The 19,104-nt window shown below is 42.4% G+C and overlaps 1 protein-coding gene across 3 annotated transcripts in view; it reads left to right on the top strand.

Moving 5' to 3' along the window:
• The window catches only part of LOC140127554 (creatine kinase U-type, mitochondrial-like), a 96,747-nt gene that overhangs the window by 60,832 nt on the left and 16,811 nt on the right, over positions 1 to 19,104 (top strand). For all 3 annotated transcript variants that reach the window (XM_072148388.1, XM_072148389.1, XM_072148390.1), the window contains exons 2-3: positions 7,177 to 7,380; positions 11,285 to 11,483. In XM_072148388.1, the coding sequence (XP_072004489.1) occupies positions 7,229 to 7,380; positions 11,285 to 11,483 (351 nt within the window). In that variant the 5' untranslated portion in view covers positions 7,177 to 7,228. The remainder of the gene's footprint in view (positions 1 to 7,176; positions 7,381 to 11,284; positions 11,484 to 19,104) is intronic.

Below are 19,104 nucleotides of genomic sequence, written 5' to 3' on the forward strand. Positions count from 1 at the left end.
AGGCTGTATACCTTTTGGGGGCAGGCTGTATACCTTTTGGGGGCAGGCTGTATATTTTATGGGGGCAGGCTGTATACCTCTTGGGGACTGGCTGTATACCTCTTGGGGACTGGCTGTATACAACATGGGGGCTGGCTGTATACAACATGGGGGCTGGCTGTATACAACATGGGGGCTGGCTGTATACTACATTGGGACTGGCTGTATACTACATTGGGACTGGCTGTATACTACATTGGGACTGGCTGTATACTACATTGGGACTGGCTGTATACTTCATTGGGACTGGCTGTATACTACAGGGGGACTGGCTGTATACTACACCCTCGGCTTATACTCGAGTCAATAGGTTTTCCCAGTTTTTGGTGGTAAAATGAGGGGTCTCGGCTTATACTCGGGTCGGCTTATACTCGAGTATATACGGTAATATTCCGCCCCATAATGAACCCGCTCTGGTCCTCATGGATAAGAGCGGGGGCCCACCTCTTTAGACGGTTAGCCAGAAGTTTGGCCATCACTTTGGCATTGGCATTTAACACTGAAATGGGCCGATATGAGTCAGCATCAAGTGAATCTTTGTTTTTTTTTATGAATTAATACTATTATAGCCTCATACCATGATTCTGGTAGCATCTCTGCCTCCTGTGCTTTTTCCCAAACTTTAACTAAAACTGGTAAGAGAATATTCCCAAATCTTTTATAAACCTCCAATGGTAACCCATCTAGTCCCGGGGAAACCTTGCCTTTGCAGGAGGCTATAGTCTCCTCCAGTTCCAAGGTTGTTATTGGGTTCGATAGGGTATTCCTCCCTTCTAATCTTATCTCTGGTAGATGTAGTTTCCCCAAGTATTCCTTAATCTCCTGTACAGAGGCATCCAGATCAGAGGTATAAATATTTTTATAAGCCTGCAGGAAGATTTCCTTCATATCATCTTCCTTTGTTACTACTTTCCCATCCCTATCTTTAATAGCTTTAATTCTAGTTAACTCTTGTTGTTTCTTGATCTTTTGTATAAGCCCCTTAGCAGGAATCCCACTTTCACAATGTCCTTTCAGATCTAAAAAGAATTGTTTGTAAATTGTCTTATTAGTCAGGTAGTTATTATACTCTTCCTGGGCTCTGTTATACTTGTCCAAAGTATACTGGGTTCTATTAATCTGTACTTCTCTTTCTCTTTGTTGCACTGCCTCCTTCAACTCCTTTTCCTGCCTCATAAATTGTTTGCGCATATGGATAATTTCTGTATTAAGTATTCCTCTTAAGAAGGATTTCAATGTGTCCCAAAACAGGCCCATATCTTTTGCCTCACCGTTCGCCTCAATAAACCACTCCAGCTCCTTCTTAATCTTGTCCTCATTTGATATTAGTGCCAGCCAGTGTGGATTACATTTCCAGTATCTTATTCCCTTTCTGTTGTTCCTCGAAAGTTCAATAACTACAGGTGAGTGATCTGAAATTATACGATTATCATAGCGCATCTTTACCGTATCCACAATTGCTAACTCATTTGCCAATGCTAAGTCAATTCTAGAGAAGGAATTATAAGTACGGTTGTAACAAGAATATGCAGGCACATCTCCCTTCAATTTCCGCCACACATCTATAAGACCCACTTCCTTGCAGAATTTATAAAGACCGGTTTCCATCAGACTCATTTGGGTTAGTTTATTTTTGCCTATTCGGTCTTTAGTGTTTGAAAAAACAGAATTAAAATCCCCCATAGCCCATACCGGCATTCTCCTACCTTGGATATGAACTGTACTAATTTTCGCAGGACATCATAACAGAACGGAGGAGGTATATACACCCCTGCTATCACACATTTCGAGCTCCAATAACTTAAAATCGATAGTTCTATGTAACAAAATGGAAACTCCTCTCGCATAGGGTGAAAAGACCACACTATACGACTGACCCACCCAGCTCCTTTTAATAAACTGCATACACTCATTTCCCAAATAGGTTTCCACTAAAATAACAATAGCTGGTAATTGTTTTCCAATAGTCAAATATTATACGGCGTTTAGTACGGTCTTTCATTCCTCTGACATTCCATGCTATCAACCTTGTTCCCATTGTATAGCACATATCGTATTCAAAAACCACGGAGTTTAATTTTCAGAGAGAAAAAAAGAGAAACAACCCCATTTTTGGCTCCAGCACAGGGAATCCCCCCCCCCAACCCCCACACATGTCCCATAAACATATAGAACTCTACCTACTAAAGCCACCTATCTCCCCCCGCCCCAACTGTCCCCACCGCAACCATCTTTACCCATATTTTATTTATTTATTTGATCATTTATTTTTGTTTACAATCCCTTCAAATCCATCCATTCAGAGATTTGTTCTGGAGAACTAAAAAATTGGGATTGGCCCAGATGAATGACTTTCAATTTTGCTGGGAAGATCAGCGAGTAGAGGATACCCTTATCCCTTAACCTCTTTTTTACTTCCACAAAACTCTTCCTTTTTTGTAGAGTATCCCTAGAAAAATCAGGGTAAAGAGCCACTTTTGACTCCTCAATTGTCAAATCCTTTAACTCAAGGGCTCTCCTTAAAATGGTATCCCGGTACCTGGATAGGACCGTTTTACAGATTAATGTTCGGGGAGAGTTACCAGGTATATGCGGGGTACCAGGGATCCTATGTGCTCGTTCTATATCAAAGTTTTCCAATAGGTGTTCCTTCCCAATAATCTTCACCAACCAATCTTTCACAAAATTAACCGGGTTTGGACCTTCAGCCTTCTCTGGTACCCCAACAATTCTAATATTGGATCTTCTAGATCGATCCTCTAGTTCCGCTATTTTATCTTTTAGTTTTTCATTGTGGTGACTGAGATCATTAGTTATTTTTTTAACTGAGCCCATTTCTTTCTCCAACTTTTGCACCTTTTCTTCCGTGGTCTTCTGTCTATCCCTAACTTTGTTTAAATCTTCCCTTAGCAACGACATCTCGTTTCTAAAACCTCCGACTTGGTCAGTTAATTCAACTATCGCTGCATTGCATGACTTGATAGACACTAAAATTTCTTTTAACATTGGATTTTCCCCCCCTTCCCCTGAATCCTCTTCTAATTGTTCCTCTCCCTCTAACGGGGAGTATCTAGACCCTTGAAGTTTATTTTTCGCCTCTTGAAGTTCACTTTTTTGTACAGTGGGCCTCGCCCTTGTTTTCACTGGGGGGGGGGTCTTCCATAGTTTATCCAATTTGGCTGAATTCTCACCCTTGCCACTACCTTTTTCTTTCGGGGAGCCCAAAGATTTCCTTGCTGCATTTATAGGTCCCATTTTTCCAGTTTCCCACTCTCTTGGCCCTCCTCCACTACTCGTAACGGTATATGTACCCAACCACCAGTTTACCCGTTACCAGTTCTTAATATATCACAGATAAATAACCTATTGATTAATCAGCATACCGTTACCTCTAGGTCAACAGAAATGTTATAAAAGCAGAGAAGTGAGATACGACCATATAAGTCTAATGTAACGTAGAGAGTAGTCAATTACATAGGGCCAAGTTGGAATTTTAAGCAATAAAACACTGTTTTCCATCCGATCTTTTAATAAAGTTCCTCAGCTACCACACTTTTTTCCCCCCACTGACTGGCAAGGAATTAGTTAGTAGAGGCAATGTTAGTAGCGGTCAATTAATAGGAGTTAGGGAAAGTTTCTCGCCTCTCCTTCAAGATAGGGTCCTCCTTAGTCCAACATCCAGTTAGTAATAATAATGTTAGTAATAATATAGGTGGTAATAGCAGTTAGTAGTGGCAAGACACGGTTATCCACATCTCGGCTTGAACTCAAAGATAGCCTTATCTATATACTAACAGACTGTTAGCACACTGTTAGTTGGTAAACGCAATAATGGCGGGCAAAGATCTTAATAGTTATTAAGCTGAGTGTCAAGCCAGCAGTTAGAACAAAGTTAGTTTACCACCTTTCCAGCTAGGGTAGTAAATGGGTTTATCTCACCAATCCTGCATCTTCTACCGGCTTCCAGAATAACGGGCTTCTACAGGTAATATTAATCCTCCAGGACAGGCTTCAAGGCTGGCCAGCAGCCACGCAGCGTTGGAGCGGACCCCCGCCGTGTCGCAGACAACCGCTGGATCCAAACGCCCTCCCGCGTCCTCCACTGACTGCCTCCACCTCCTGTTATCGGTGTGGCCACTGCAGCTCCTTACTGATTAAATGACGGACCCTCGGCCCCCCTCTCCACAGTCGGGTCGCGTCGCTCCCCCGACCTCCGTGGCTCCACTGTCGGGTCCTACCCCTTATACTAGAGGCATCCACCCTCTAGTGCAGCCATCCTTCTGACGGAGGGGCATCTCCTGCATGCGGGAGGGTTACGGCGTTTGTGTCGCAGCGATCTTTCCTCCTTGCGCTGGTTGCCGCGGAGACAGCAGACGAGGGGAGCCATGCGGCATGACTTGCGTACTACGTCATGCCGTTACGCTTCCACCAACTATGTGGATTTTAACAAAGAAAAAGAAAGTTTTCACATACCCTGGCTTGTCCTGAGGTGGTGGAGGCTCCTATGGCTGGAGTGCACACGTATAGCTGGCTTTATGCATACAGGATCCAAAAAAAAGAAGAGTTCAATAGCACATCCAGACAAAATAATGATTCTTTCCTTTCCATTAAAAATTGTACATGGTGTACAGTAGGTCCAAACACCTACACGTTTCGGCTATTACTTAAGCCTTACTCATGGTATGAATATACAGATCCCCCAAACAGACTCGCTGGGATTGGAGCAGAAATCACTACAGAAACTATCTGGATTTTACACAGATTTCTTCCTCTTCACTTCATAAAAGAATTGCTATTTGGGGTATACAGATCCCCAAAAACGGACACCCTGGGATTGGAGCAGAAATCACTACAGAAACTATCTGGATTTTACACAGATTTCTTCCTCTTCACTTCATAAAAGAATTGCTGTTTGGGGTATACAGATCCCCCAAAATGGACACCCTGGGATAGGAGCAGAAATCACTCCAGAAACTATATTGCAACTACCCTGATATATATAGTATGCTACTGGATATCATCATATTGCGTGTAACCCATGGGGCAGCATTTTGTACAAAAAATCAGACTGAAAAGGTACAAAGTAGTGGGGTACTTAGCTTCTGTGTGCATGTACGAACTGGACGCCCTGGGCTGTTGAAAGGGAAAATCACACTTTTAAAACAACGCTAAGTTCATTTCAGAGAAGCCAAGCAAGTGTCACCCTTATATCTGATGGTGATATGGTCAATCCCTCACTCAACCATAGATATTAGTGCATATCAGGCAATAACTTAAAGAGAACCCGTCATGCAAAATAACCCCCCTAAACTAAATATATTTTCATAAACTGCCATTAGAGAGCATTGCCTCTATCCCTTCATTGTCCCTCTACATGCCTGTAAACCTAAGCAATGAGGTCCTAAAGCTGTATGCAAATGACCTGTGAAATGTCCAATGAAGCATTAGCATATTCAAGCTGTCCACTCTATTCATGAGTGGGAGGCACAGCCACACCCCCAGTGCTTGACTGACAGCCTGTATAATGATGTGAGGCTGTATAATGATGTGCTTCCTGGTGCTGGCGCCCCCTGCAGCCTGTGTGTGTATAAGAGAGATACAGCAGCTCCAGGCAGCCATATTATAGCAGAACATTTCAGATTCATGTGTAGCTGATGTCTGTGTCTCTCACATGTATATTAGGAGGATGCAGCATGTCAGCAGATGCAGCACACACACTAGCAATGCTTTACTAAACATTACACACAGACATGAGCAGGAGGAGGAGAGGGGAGGGGTAACAGGGGTGACATCACTGCCTCTGACCATGTGACCAGCCTCATTTACATGATAAAGAATAGATGATTTTACAATGAATAATGTATGAAATAACTAGATAAAGGCTGGTATGGGATCCTTGTGAGCTGCTCCAACAGGTAGAGGTGACAGGACAAGTGACTGAGACCTGAAGACAGGTGTCCTTTAAAAGCTAATAAGGAGACCACAACATATGTGAATGCCATTAGCCATGTCAAATGGCATTACATGAGACATGGGTTAAAAATATGTCTGATCACATACAGAATTTGTGACTTGAAACATTGGTCAAATAAAAAATATTTTGATAAGAAGGCGAAACCCTTTGAATACAATGTTGCAGACCTGGTTGTGATCAGAGACTTTGGTAAAAAGGAACACTCATTTACACCCAGGTACTATAGTAGATAAGGCTTGTCCTTTTACATATATGATGAAAACAATGGGGCCCAGGGGGAACGTCACATTAACGTGCTCTCATATTAATCAAATGAAAAACTGTTTATCTCTATTTTCGTGTACAGACATCTGGTAAAATTATTCTTAAAAGGTAACAATCCAAGGAGTTTAATCCACCATTAACTCTTTAATTATCAATCTGGAAAGTCTCAGTCTCTACAAATGCAGCTACAGAGAGATGTGACTGGTACCATGGAACTCTCCCAATGAGAAATGCACATCATGAGAACAACATATGTTATTTAAGGGACTTATTGGCTAGTGCCAAGAATCTATATGTATGTTGATGATAAGTGTGCAATGTAGTTTTAATATGAGGATGAATGGACACTAGTGCCAGGAACGTGAAGCACATAATGTAAGGTGAAATTTATTGAAGTTATTTATAAGGTTCAATGGTTGTGACTCAAAGTGAACTGTATTTAGTAAAACTGGTTATTGTTTGTTGCAGTTGTAGTAGAAAAGGTTGTTTGTTTAATTCGTATTGTATTCCAAGTGATTTTCATTTTTTTTCTATAAAATATCACTAAACCATAACTTTGAAAGTGGTAATTTCTTTGCCACGCCATCTCCGAACTTCAAAGAATATTCATAATAATTATCTTACATCATGCTGAGTTTTGTGATTCAAACATTTGGCTTGTGTGCAGTGCTCAGGAAACCACAGCTGTGTGCAAGAGCCCATAGAAATACATGAGCCACACAAACAATGTTGTATTATGTATTCAATATTCCTGTGGGTTGGTTATGGTGGCATTGTAATGGTGCAAAAACTTATTGGGGGGGGGGGGTCGCCATGTTCTGATCTGCACAGGGCACCAAAGAATGCCTCGTCCTTGCCCTGCATGTACCCTACATCTCTTGTCCTTGGTGTTTCTGCAGATCATCTTGGTCGGTTCTTCCATCACACTCCTAAAGCTACAAGACTGCAAAAATGGCCAGTACCTTCTCAAGAGCTCTATTTTCCAGGAAATCAGCTGGACTTCTGGCAATGGCTGGTGCTGGGTCACTGGCTGCTGGGTACCTTATTAGCAGAGATGTCATCAGTGCTGATACACAAAAAACTAGGAGACTCTACCCACCAAGGTAACTGCAAGACCTTTATTTATTTATTTACTGTTTGTGCATTGTAAAGTGCAATATATATACTGTCGCCCAGGATAATAAAAAACTGTTCTTAGCTATAACAAAATAGTTAACAAAAAATATTTTATATCTATCTATATCTGTCTCTGCTTCAAAGGGGTTTTTTTTGTCAACGAAACATCACTATTAAATAAAAGATCCACCTTTTTTTTTATCACAATCGGAGTGCTTCCCCTTCTTTGAAACTTTTTTATATATCTATTTCTAAATCTATTTATTTTTCTTCTTTATTTTGCATAGAATCTTGCCAGGTTCTTTTCGGGGGCACCCACATTCTGATATCTTCTCTGCTGCTCTGGATATTTCTTTTGTTTTTCTATTTACATCTATCTATTTCTAATTGTCTCTATCTAGCTGTATACATCTTTATTTATCTGTCTGTCATATTACCATGTAATACCTCACACATAAGCATCTTATACTCATTGCTTATAGTAACCAATTAGAGCTTAGAGATCATATTAATAACCTGTGGCAAAATCGAAGCTGTGCTGTGATTTATTGCCTACTGCCACAGGAGTCAACAGACAATGGCCAAGATTTATCAAAACGGAGGCAATCTGCACTAAGTGCGGTTTGCCTCTCAAATGTGCAGGGCGTGGCAGATTAATGAATACTGGCATTGAGTCTGCAATTCTGTCAAGTAGCTGTATTTAATGTATAACAAACTCCTAATAAAATTTTTTCTGTCTTGTCGGACACAGTTTTGTCGTGACACAAAACTGGCGCAGACACTTTATAAACACACGTGTAAGCTCCAAAGACATTCTTTTCAGTGCAAAGTAGGACAAAAAACTAGAGCAGCTAGAATAATAGCCCAATGGCTCCTGTTGATGGTGGTTAATAAGTGTATTTTTGAAAGTGAGGGGGGGAAGCCCCCGGTGTTGCCTGGGATAGAAAATAACTGCTCTTAGCTACAGCAAAATAGAATGGGTTAACAAAACATATTGTATATCTATGTATATATCACTATATCTCTCTATCTGCTATCTCTAAGTCTATCCAGACATAATCTATGTCTATACATCTCTATTTCTCTGTCCCTCCGTCTCACTCTCTGTCTCACCCTCTGTCTCTTTCTCTCTCTGTCTCTTTCTCTAGTCATATTACTTCACACGTAAGCTGTCTTATACTCATTGGTTATATTAAACAAACGCATACACACATACATTAGCCGTACAGTGTCCCCCTCTATGACTCTTGTCCCCTACTCTATATGGATAGAGACAGAGAGTAGATTTGTACCATGTTAGCGATAGAGAGCAGAAAGAGAGTAAATAAATCAAACAATACCTTTTTTGAGGCTAACTGAGTATATTTGATTTAGAGAAGAGACAAAGAGACAGGCAAAGGGGCAGATTTACTTACCCGCGCGATTCACTAAGATCGTGCATCCAAGTTCCTTCATGTGTCGCTGCTGTCCCGAGGCCCGCCAGAGTTCACCTGCTTCTTCCTGGTGCATGCGAGTGCTTGATCTTGCGACACAAATCCATTTTTAAATTCTGCGGTTTGTCCGAATCCGTCGGGTTGTCCGTCGTGTGCGCCAAAATCCTGGGGCAATTTGCCGCAAAACGGAAATATTCGGGAAACCTGATGAAAGTGCTGCATTTGGACCCTTAGTAAATTATCCCCAAAGAGAAAGACATACAGACAGAGCGACAGAGAGAGCCAGAGAGAGGGAGAGAGATAGAGATAGACAGATGGAGACAGACATACAGGGGCACATTAACTTACCCGTCCCTTGGAGTTCACAGAAAGTACATTGTCCTATTATGATGCACTCTGCCGCGATTCACTAAGATCGTGCGCCCGTTGTCCTTCATGTGTCGCTTCCCTGCTCAGGTCTGCCGGAGTTCACCTTCTTCTCCCTGGTGCATGTAAGTGCATTGGCTTGCGACACAATTTAAATCTTAAATCCTGCGCTCAGTCCAAATCAGTCGGATCGTCCGATGGCCCGCCCCCCTAATTTCTGTCGCATGAAAGCCATCGCAGCTGCGCCACAATTCGATCACGTGCGTCACAGTCCCAGCACAGACACCTGTTAAATACATGTCAAAGCTGCGCATATTCCGTATCCGAACAGTCTGACGAAAGTGCGATCCGCGACCCTTAGTAAATAAACCCTACAGTGTCATACTGAGGGACAAAAAGAGAGACCGAGACAAACAGAGAAATAGATAGATATAAAATATTTTTTGTTAGCCCATTGTATTTTCTTATAGCTAAGAGCAGTTATTTACTATCCCAGGCAATGTCGGGGGCTACAGCTAGTATATATATATATATATATACAGTCCCCTACTTAAGAACACCCAACTTACAGACAACCCCTAGTTACAAATGGACCCCTGGATTTTGGTCATTTACTGTACTTTAGCCTTAAACTATAATAAACAGCTATAACAGTTATTAAAGGTCTCTGCAATTAAGATTTTTTGTTAATCCTGGTTCTTATGAAAACCCAACATTTTTAAAAATCCAATAGTCATAGAGGCCCAAAAATTTTTGACTGGGGTTACAATTATAAAGTATACAGTTCAGACTTACATACAAATTCAACTTAAGAACAAACCTGTCTTTTACATAACCTGGGGACTTCCTATATTATATATGCAATTTACATATGTATTATAGTTTTGAAACTAATACAAATATATGTAATATAAAGAAAATTTTAAGTTTATCATGATCTTTTTTTAATATCATATTCAAATATTTACCCCATGGATTAAAATTACATTCACTTGCTTCTCCACGATCATTTCAGCTACAGGAGACTCTCATCAGACTCTTATGGAAGCCTGAAACAGACATAAAAGGAAACAAAGATACAGACTACATCTGTACTGTGATTGTGTTAAGGGCATATGGTTCTGTATACTGTAAATGGAGGAGTGAGCAGGTGGTCCTTTATACTATGAGTGAGGGAGGGGGCAGGTGGTCCTGTATGCTATAAATGGAACAAAAGTACTTACTAAGGCACCTGAGAAAGCCTTTGTTATTATATGCCTTAGATCAGTGATAGTGCCCAAACTACAACCAAAATCCACTTATTTACCATGAAGTGCCAACATGGCATTTTAAGCAGTAACTTATTGCTACCTGTTCTTCCACATCTTTCAATCGTATCAGCCCCTGAGGCAACCAAATCAGTTGAAAGAAGGAGGGCAAATTCAGGTTATCATTGTAGCTTCTCTCCAGAGTCTCTCTGTACAGGAAGAATGGTGGGTCCAGCAGGAAGACCTCCAAAGATAGTGAACCTCTGTCAACATCTTTTCACTTTTCCTGCAGTTCCAAACAGTCAATGAAGTGTCGCTTTAAAATATGCTGAGAGCAGCATCTATTGGACTGCAGGAAGATTCAGTGGATTTGGTCTTGTTTGGTGAACTCTGTCCTGGGGTCGATGGCCCGAGTGCCCACAGAAAGGGCCCTGAGTGCCACCTCTGGCACCCATGCCATAGGTTCACCACCACTGCCTGAGATGATATAAAACAAAACAAAAAAGAATCATGCAGCTGATTGGGCACTGAGTAGTGGTGATTTAGGAAAACTAATAGCACTTTGATTTGAAAATTTTTTCTTCAGCTAACTTAAAGGGTTGTTCCCATCTGGGCATTCACATTTAATTGAATTCATCTGCCATATGTAAACATTTCTTCAATTGGATGTTATTTAAAAAAATGTTTCTATGTGAAAATAATTTCTCATAAATGTAGCCATGTTGTCCCTTAGAAACAAGATAGCTTCCTCTGATACTGTTTTCATCTGGCATTATTACCAACATCTTGTTATAAATGGGGTCAATTACTATCCTGTATTAGTTACATTTTCCTTTTTCCTATAGTGCAGAGTACCCAGACCTTCGGAAACACTATAGTTCTATGGCAAGTAACCTGACTCCTGCCATCTACGCCAAGCTCTGCAACAAGTCCACTCCTAATGGCTATACCCTTGATGAATGTATTCAGCCTGGTGTAGATAACCCTGGACGTCCATTTATTCAATCTGTGGGCATGATAGCAGGAGATGAAGAATGCTATGAGGTAAGAAAGCAGGAAGGTATTTGTGCCATAAAATAACATTTCAATAACCAAAATCTCACAAAAAAAAAGACGATCTTCAGTTTGGTGTAGGATACGGGTGCCTTCGTGCATTGAAAAAGGTGTCAGGAGGACTTATGTATAGGAATAAAGAGCATCAACAAATGTGTGACACAAAATGTATTTACATTGGAAGCTTAAAGGAAATCTACCATTTGTTATTATGCAATATGAACCAAACATACCTTGAGAATGCTGTAGCTACACTGATGCAGAAACATATCTTGTTTAATCCCTGTTCTGAGAGATTTTGCTCCAAAAACAATTATAAAATGTAGGATCTTGGGAAAGCTGGGTGCAGACTGGCTGCCATTCCTAAACACATTACACCTAGCTTCCTGAACAAACAAACAGGATTTATCAACCTGGCTGAATGGCTCATACACAGCAGCTGGGAGATGGTGCAGCGATTGATTACGATTGATTACAAAGCCCCATAACCGCCTATAAAAATGAGAGAATGCGTAAAAAAACCATGTCTACATAAAGTAGACATTCGGTAAATGTTAGTTATTATGTTTTTTCCCTGTTATGACTAAGTGTGGAAAAAGAAGAACATTTAGAATTTCAAAAATTGCTAATTTTTCCAAATTTTCACCAAATATCTGATTTTCTCATAAATAAACTCAACACATACCACCAAAATCTTTCAACTAACATGAAGTACTAAGTGTCATGAGAAAACGATTTCAAAATCACTTGGATATGTTAACCCCTTAAGGACGCAGCCTGTTTGCAGGTTAAGGCTCGCAACTTTTTTTTTAAATTTGACCAGTGTCTCTTCTTGTGGTAATAACTTTTGAACACTGTTACTTATCAAAGCGATTCTGAGATTGTTTTTTCCCCACATGTTGTACTTCATTTTAGTGGTAAATTTTGGCTGATAAGTTTTGCGTTTATTTACAAAAAAAAGAAAAAAAAATGATGAATTTTTAGAAAAATTTTCGAAATTCAAAATCACCGCGTTTTCAGGCAGATCGATTTACCACCTAAATAACTTGCAGAATAACATTTCCCATTTGTCTACTTTACATTTTCATAATTTTTGAAATGTTTGGATAATTTATTTTGACGTCACGCGGCCTGCAAATCGAATAGCGATTTTCCGTATTTTCGGAATTGACTATTTTGGGGATAAATACTGTTTGAAATCAAATTTTACATATTTAGCAACAAAACCCCCCTATATAACCAACCCATTTTCTGCACCCCTCAAACTATCAGAAACAGCATTTACAAAGATTGTTAACCCCTTGAGATCTTCATAGTAATTGAATCAAAATGGCGGTGAAATTTAGAATGGTCAAATTTTGTCGGTTATACGTTCATTTAGCCCTAAAATTTACACATTTCCAAAAGATAAAAAGAGAAAACTCACCATAAAATTTGTTCTACAATTTCTCCTGAGTGCAGCGACCCCCCACATGTGGACATTACTTGTGTTATGGGGGCACAGCGAGGCGCAGAAGGGAAGGAGCACCCTGCAGCTGCCAGGATTTTAGTTTTCTGGTTGCCCCCTTTTGAAGGCTATAAATTTTCGCTTTTCCGTTATTGGGGTCATGTGATGGCATTTTTTTTTGCGGGACGAGATGCTTTTTCCAGTGTTACCATTTTGGGGTTGGTGTCACCTATTGTTGAAAATTTTGGAACTTTTTTTGAGGTCATGAGTAGAAAAGCATCAATTCTGTACTGGATTTTTTACTTTTTTTTTTTTCGTGTTCACCGTATAGCCTAATAATCCTGTTATCTTTATTCTATGGGTTGATACGATTACGGGGATACCAGACATGAATATTTTTTCTTATGTTTTACTAAATTTGCCAAATAAAACCCTAATGTGGGGAAAAATCTATCATTTTTGCATCGCCGTCTTCCAAGTGGCATAACATTGTTATGTTTTTGGCTACAGAGCTGGTTGATGGCTTGTTTTTTGCGGGATATGTTTTTCTTTGCAACAATATCATTCTGGAGTACATATGTTTTGTTGATCACTTTTTATTGCATTTTTAGTGGGATATAATAGGTAAAAATCATAATTTTTGGCGGGTTTTTGGCGTTTTTTTTTTACGGCGTTCATCATATGGGTTCAATAGTTATTTAGTTTTATTCTACGGATTGTTACGGACGCGGTGATACTATATATGTGGGGTTTGTGTTATGATTTAGACTTTTTTGAGCGTTATATGTCTCTTTATATGTTTTGGGGCTTATGGGCATTTTTAGTGATTTATAAAGTAATTTTTTATTGAAAAACATTATTTTGTACATTTTTTACATGATCCACCATGGGATATGAACAAGCAATCATCTGATTGCTTGTTCTTGATAATACTCTGCAATACTTATGTATTGCAGGGCATTATCAGTGTCAGCCTATGCAGATGCATAGGCTGACACTTTGCCTTTAAGATGACGTCACAGACGCCATCTTAAAGGTAAACCCTCCAGGCTTTTCTGGGGTCCCGATCGGACCCCAGAGGAGCCAAAACAGCGATCGGCCCCCCCGAAAACGGTGCGGGGGGGCCGATCGTGGGGTAAAGACCCCCAGAAGGCAGGTTAAATGCCGCGGTCGCGTTGACCGCGGCATTTAACGGATTAAACACCCGCGATCGGAGCCCACTCCGACCGCGGGTGTTAGCCGGGGATGTCAGCGGTAAATTACCGCTGAAATCCCGCGGCTAACGATGCCGGTTCGGCTGCTATACAGCGCTGAACCGGCATCGACTCTGCGCAGTAGCTGTACTGCGCTGAGCGCTAATCGCGGGACTCAGCGCAGTACAGCTATGGCGCAGAGCACTAAGGGGTTAAAGCATTCCGAAGATATAACCACTAATAGTGATACAGGGCAGATATGAAAAAATGGGCTGTGTCAGGAAGGTGAAAAGTGGCTTTGGCGTTAAAGGGTTAAAGGAGTTTTTCATCATCGTAGTCCCCAGGGGACTATTGCCTGGGTGGAAAAAGAAAATATACTTACCTCGCTAAGGAACTTGGAACTGGAGTGGGAACCTGGAAATATTTGTTTCTTTTTGTCCTACCTGGCTCCTTGGGGGTTTTCCATATTCATAGAAAACCCCTTTAATAATTTTCATGTCTTAAAGGGGTATTCCCACAAAGACAAGATTCTTAAATATACTCAGGATACCTAAATAACACATTGGGGGACATGTATCACTCCTATTGCTTCCTTTTTCTTTTTTGTGTGACTTTTTGCAGTTTGCTACTTTTTAGGTGCAGAATTAAGCAGCGAACCAAAGTTAGCTGCCTCAAGGATTCAGTGTAGTGGGCTGTATTTATATTTGTAACCCAGATGTTTGTTCAACATGTGTGACTTTTGGGCTTGGAATTGTCCCATTCATGCGCCCCAATAAGACCCAAAACAGAGCATGCTAGACCCAGGCTTATTTTGGTAAACTAATTCGCACACCACAAAAAGACTCAAAAGTGAGACTAAACAGGCAACTCATCACATGTATCACATAGGGAAAAACTTAAGATACATTGCAATTAGAGATGGGCGAATCGATTCTAACGATTCTAACTTCTGTTAGAATTTCAGGAAAATGTGATTCGTCGCGAAGCCGAAGTTTACGGTGATTCGTGGAAACAAAGGGGTTTTTTTCTCCTGTTACATGGGGCAGAGAACTCTGGGAAGGAGAAAGGAACATCCTCGATCACATGTGCAGCCTATCAGTGACCGGCAGGCTTATGTGATGTCACAAAGACTATAAAAGAGGCAGCCATTTTCTAATCTCATGTGCTGTCTGTAACGTACAGCTGCTTCTACTGTGCTGTTGTGATTTTTGTGTCTGTTTTGGAGGATCTGAATGTGTTGCTGAAGAGAATATGAAGAAATCATTGTGAAATCCACATACTTTGTGTGCTGATTTCTGCTTCAATCCTATGGTGTCAGTTCTTGTACTTCTGTATACCCCAAATAGCCGTTCTTTTTTGTTGCTAAAGTGAATAGGAAGAAATCATTGTGAAATCTACATATTTTCTGTACATATTTCTGCTCAAATTCCAGGGTGTCCGTTTTTGGGGATCTTTATAACGCAAATTCCAATACTTTTTGTTGCTAAAGTTCAGAGCAAGATTTAAGTGTCAAATCCACATACTATACAGACTGATTTTCGCTCCAATCCCAGAGTGTCCGTTTTGGAGGATCTGTATAACGCAAATTCCAATACTTTTTGTTGCTAAAGTTTAGAGCATGATTTACCTGTCAAATCCACATACTTTATAGAGTGATTTTCGCTCCAATTACAGGGTGTCCGTTTTGAGGGATCTGTTGAACGCAAATTCCAATACTTTTTGTTACTAAAATTCAGAGCAAAATTTACGTACCATAGTGATTTTTGCTCCAATTACAGGGTGTCTGTTGTGGGGTATCTGTATAACGCAAATTCCAATACTTTTTTGTTACTAAAGTTGAGAGCAATGGGTTGATCAACAACCCAAAGGTTGTTGAGTGGTTGGCTAGGTCAGCTAATTCCTCAAATATAACATCTGACAACCCCAGCCAAGAGTCTGTGGGTTCCTCAGATAAAACACTTAGTTGGCATGGCCTAGGAGTAGGTCAGCGGCCCTCACCTGTCCTCAACCAGCCTCTGTCCTGTTCATTTCCCTCACCCAGAGAGCTACTAGGTGGTCTGGGCTCAGCGCCACTATTCAGCGAGGACGAAGTGTATGAGGACAGACAGCAGCTGCTTGGCAGGGAAGAGATGGGGCAGACATCCTCTGCCTCGTGCAGTAGGCAGGCTATGCATACTGACACAGTTGAGGAGAGTAGCAGTGACAGGGAAATGCAAATTGATGATGATGTAGCCGGTGGCACTTGGGAGCCAGGTGTAGCAAGGGATTCATCATCATCATCGGGCGAAGAGAGTGTCAGCTTGTGCATTAGGCAGCAGAGCAGGCAGCTAGTTGCTACTGTGGCCGTGAGTCAGCAGGGTGGCAGCAGTGTGGGCATGGGAGCCAAACGGGGTACAAACCCGATTCGGAGGTCCAAGAAAGCAGTGGTACAGGGGCTCAGCGAGGCAGCAGCATTAGTAGTCACTCAGTGCAGAGTGTTGGCAGTAAAATCACCACCTCGACGGTGTGGCAGTTTTTTGTGAAGACACCAGAGGAGCCGATCGTGTGTATATGTAGAATCTGCTAGCAGAAAGTGAAGCATGGCCAGGGAGCTAACGTTGGCACCACCATCCTGTGTCAACACATGCAGCGTCACCATCAAATTGCCTGGGGGAAACATGGAACAGATGTGGAGTCCCATCCTGTCGCCACAGCAATAGCAGCAGCAGAACCTATTGGCACACATGCCATTTCAGCAAGTCAAGGCTCCAGCACCTCTGTCAAAGGGAGCAGTTTTTCTTTGACATCATCTCCCGGTCCAGATGTTCTTGCTCCTCGCTATGCATGGCGCCAGCAGTCGTTGAAAGAAGCGATTACAAAGAGACAACTATAGGTGTCCAGCCATCCTAAGGTGAAGAGGCTAACTGTGCTCTTGTCCAAGTTGTTAGTACTGCCGTCCCTCCTTTTCCAAGGCGTGGATTCTGCACCCTTCAGAGAACTAATGGCTTGTGCCGAACCAAGGTGGAAAGTTCCAAGACGCCAAAAAGGCACGGCCAGCCCTTCACCATTATGTACAACAGAAGGTGGGCCAGTCCTTGAGCTTATCAGTTTCTTCCAAGGTGCACGGCAGCGCGGACGTGTGGAGCTGTAACTACGGTCAGGGCCAGTACATGTCCTTTACAGCCCACTGGGTGAATGTGCTTCCCGCCCAGCCACACCAACAACTTCCAAAAGACACGGCGCTTTCTCCTCCACGTTGTCAAACTACTGCTCCTGTGCCAGTGCCCGCCTCCTCCTTCTCCACCACCACCTCAGCCTCCACAAGTGCTGCTCCATCATACCACATGTGCAGGGCACAGTGGTGTCACGCAGTCCTACACCTGGTTTGCTTGGGAAAACGAAGTCTAACAGGGGATGAACTGCTCCGCATCATTCAAAAAGAAATCAATGTGTGGCTTTCTCTGCGACAACTAAAAATCAGAACCATGGTGACAGACAATGGGCGGAACATAGTGTCCGCATTGCATCGAGGAGGGAAGGACCATGCACCCTGCATGGCACATGTGTTTAATCCGGTTGTCAACACATTCCTCAAGTCTTCCACCCATCTGTAAGACATTCTAACAATGGCCAGGAAACTGTGAACGTACTCCAGCCATTCCTACAAAGCCAAGCACACCCTCCTCGGGTTGCAGCATCAAGAAACGGCCTACCCCAACATAGTTTCATATGCGATGTTTCCACCCGTTGGAATTCCAGCCTCTATATGTTAGACCGCCTGTATGAACAGAGAACTGATGTTCGTGATGTCAGCCACTGGCAGCTCATGTGTGACACCTGCCGTTTGCTCAGGCCCTTTGAAGAGGCCATGTTATTTGTCAGTCGCCAGGACTGCGGGAAGAATAACGTCATTCCACTGTTTCATGTCCTGGAACTAATGCTGAAAAATCTGTCTGGTCAGGGTACTGGCCACATGAGTCCAGTGGGGGCTGAACTGGAGGAGGAGGATATTGGAGCACAAGCAGAGTCTGGTGAAATCAGTGGTTTTTCCACTCAGGTGACAAGAGAGGAGGAGCAGGAGCATCCCGAGGATGAGGTAGAAGACCTAGGGAGGAGGAGAGCTGCCACCAGCAGCAGGACATGGAGCAGACCCTGCACCTGCAGGTGGTGGCCCACATAGACAGCACTTTAGCACCTCAGGTAGAGGATCCCATTGACTACTGGGCAGCCAAACTTGATGCATGGCCGCAACTTGCGGAGTTTTCAGTAGAGAAGCTGTCCTGCCCGGCCAATAGTGTGGCATCAGAGAGGGTGTTCAGTGCGACGGGACCATCGTTACTCTAAGTAGAACCCGCTTGTCCACCCGTAATGTGGAGAGACTGACCTTTGTCAAGATGAATCAGGCTTGGATCGGTCAGGATTTCAACCCACCAATGCCTTATGCATCAGATTAGATCAGCCATGATGCCTCCCCCAAATGTTGAGAAATGAGTCTGGGCTATAACTACCTGTCTCAGTCACTATTCTGATGCTGTCACCCGCCTGATGCCAGACATCTGCTGCCAGTTGCTCCATCTGCCTCCTACAAACTTTACCAGGGACTGGAATTGTCCGCCACACTATATCATTGTGCCACTCTGTGGGCTCCTGCTGCTCCTGATGCCACCTCCACACTATATCACTGTGCCACTCTGTCGGCTCCTCCTGCTGCTGCTGACACCACCTTCACACTATATCGTTGTGCCACTCTGTGGGCTCCTGCTGCTGCTGCTATTGATGCCACCTCCATACTATATCTGTAATGATGGCTCGGGAATTCAGGGGCAACAAACCAGACAGTGAGCCCTAAGTCTGAGCCCCCCAATGCTGTCACCTGCCTACTTGCCTCCGGTATCCTATTGATACGGGACAACCACGAAGACGATCCCTTCCTAGGCCACAGTGCAGACAAAGAACACGACAAACAAACAATACACACAGGTAGCGAAGTCAG

The sequence above is a fragment of the Engystomops pustulosus genome, chromosome 4 (assembly GCF_040894005.1).
Source record: "Engystomops pustulosus chromosome 4, aEngPut4.maternal, whole genome shotgun sequence".
NCBI lineage: Eukaryota > Metazoa > Chordata > Amphibia > Anura > Leptodactylidae > Engystomops > Engystomops pustulosus.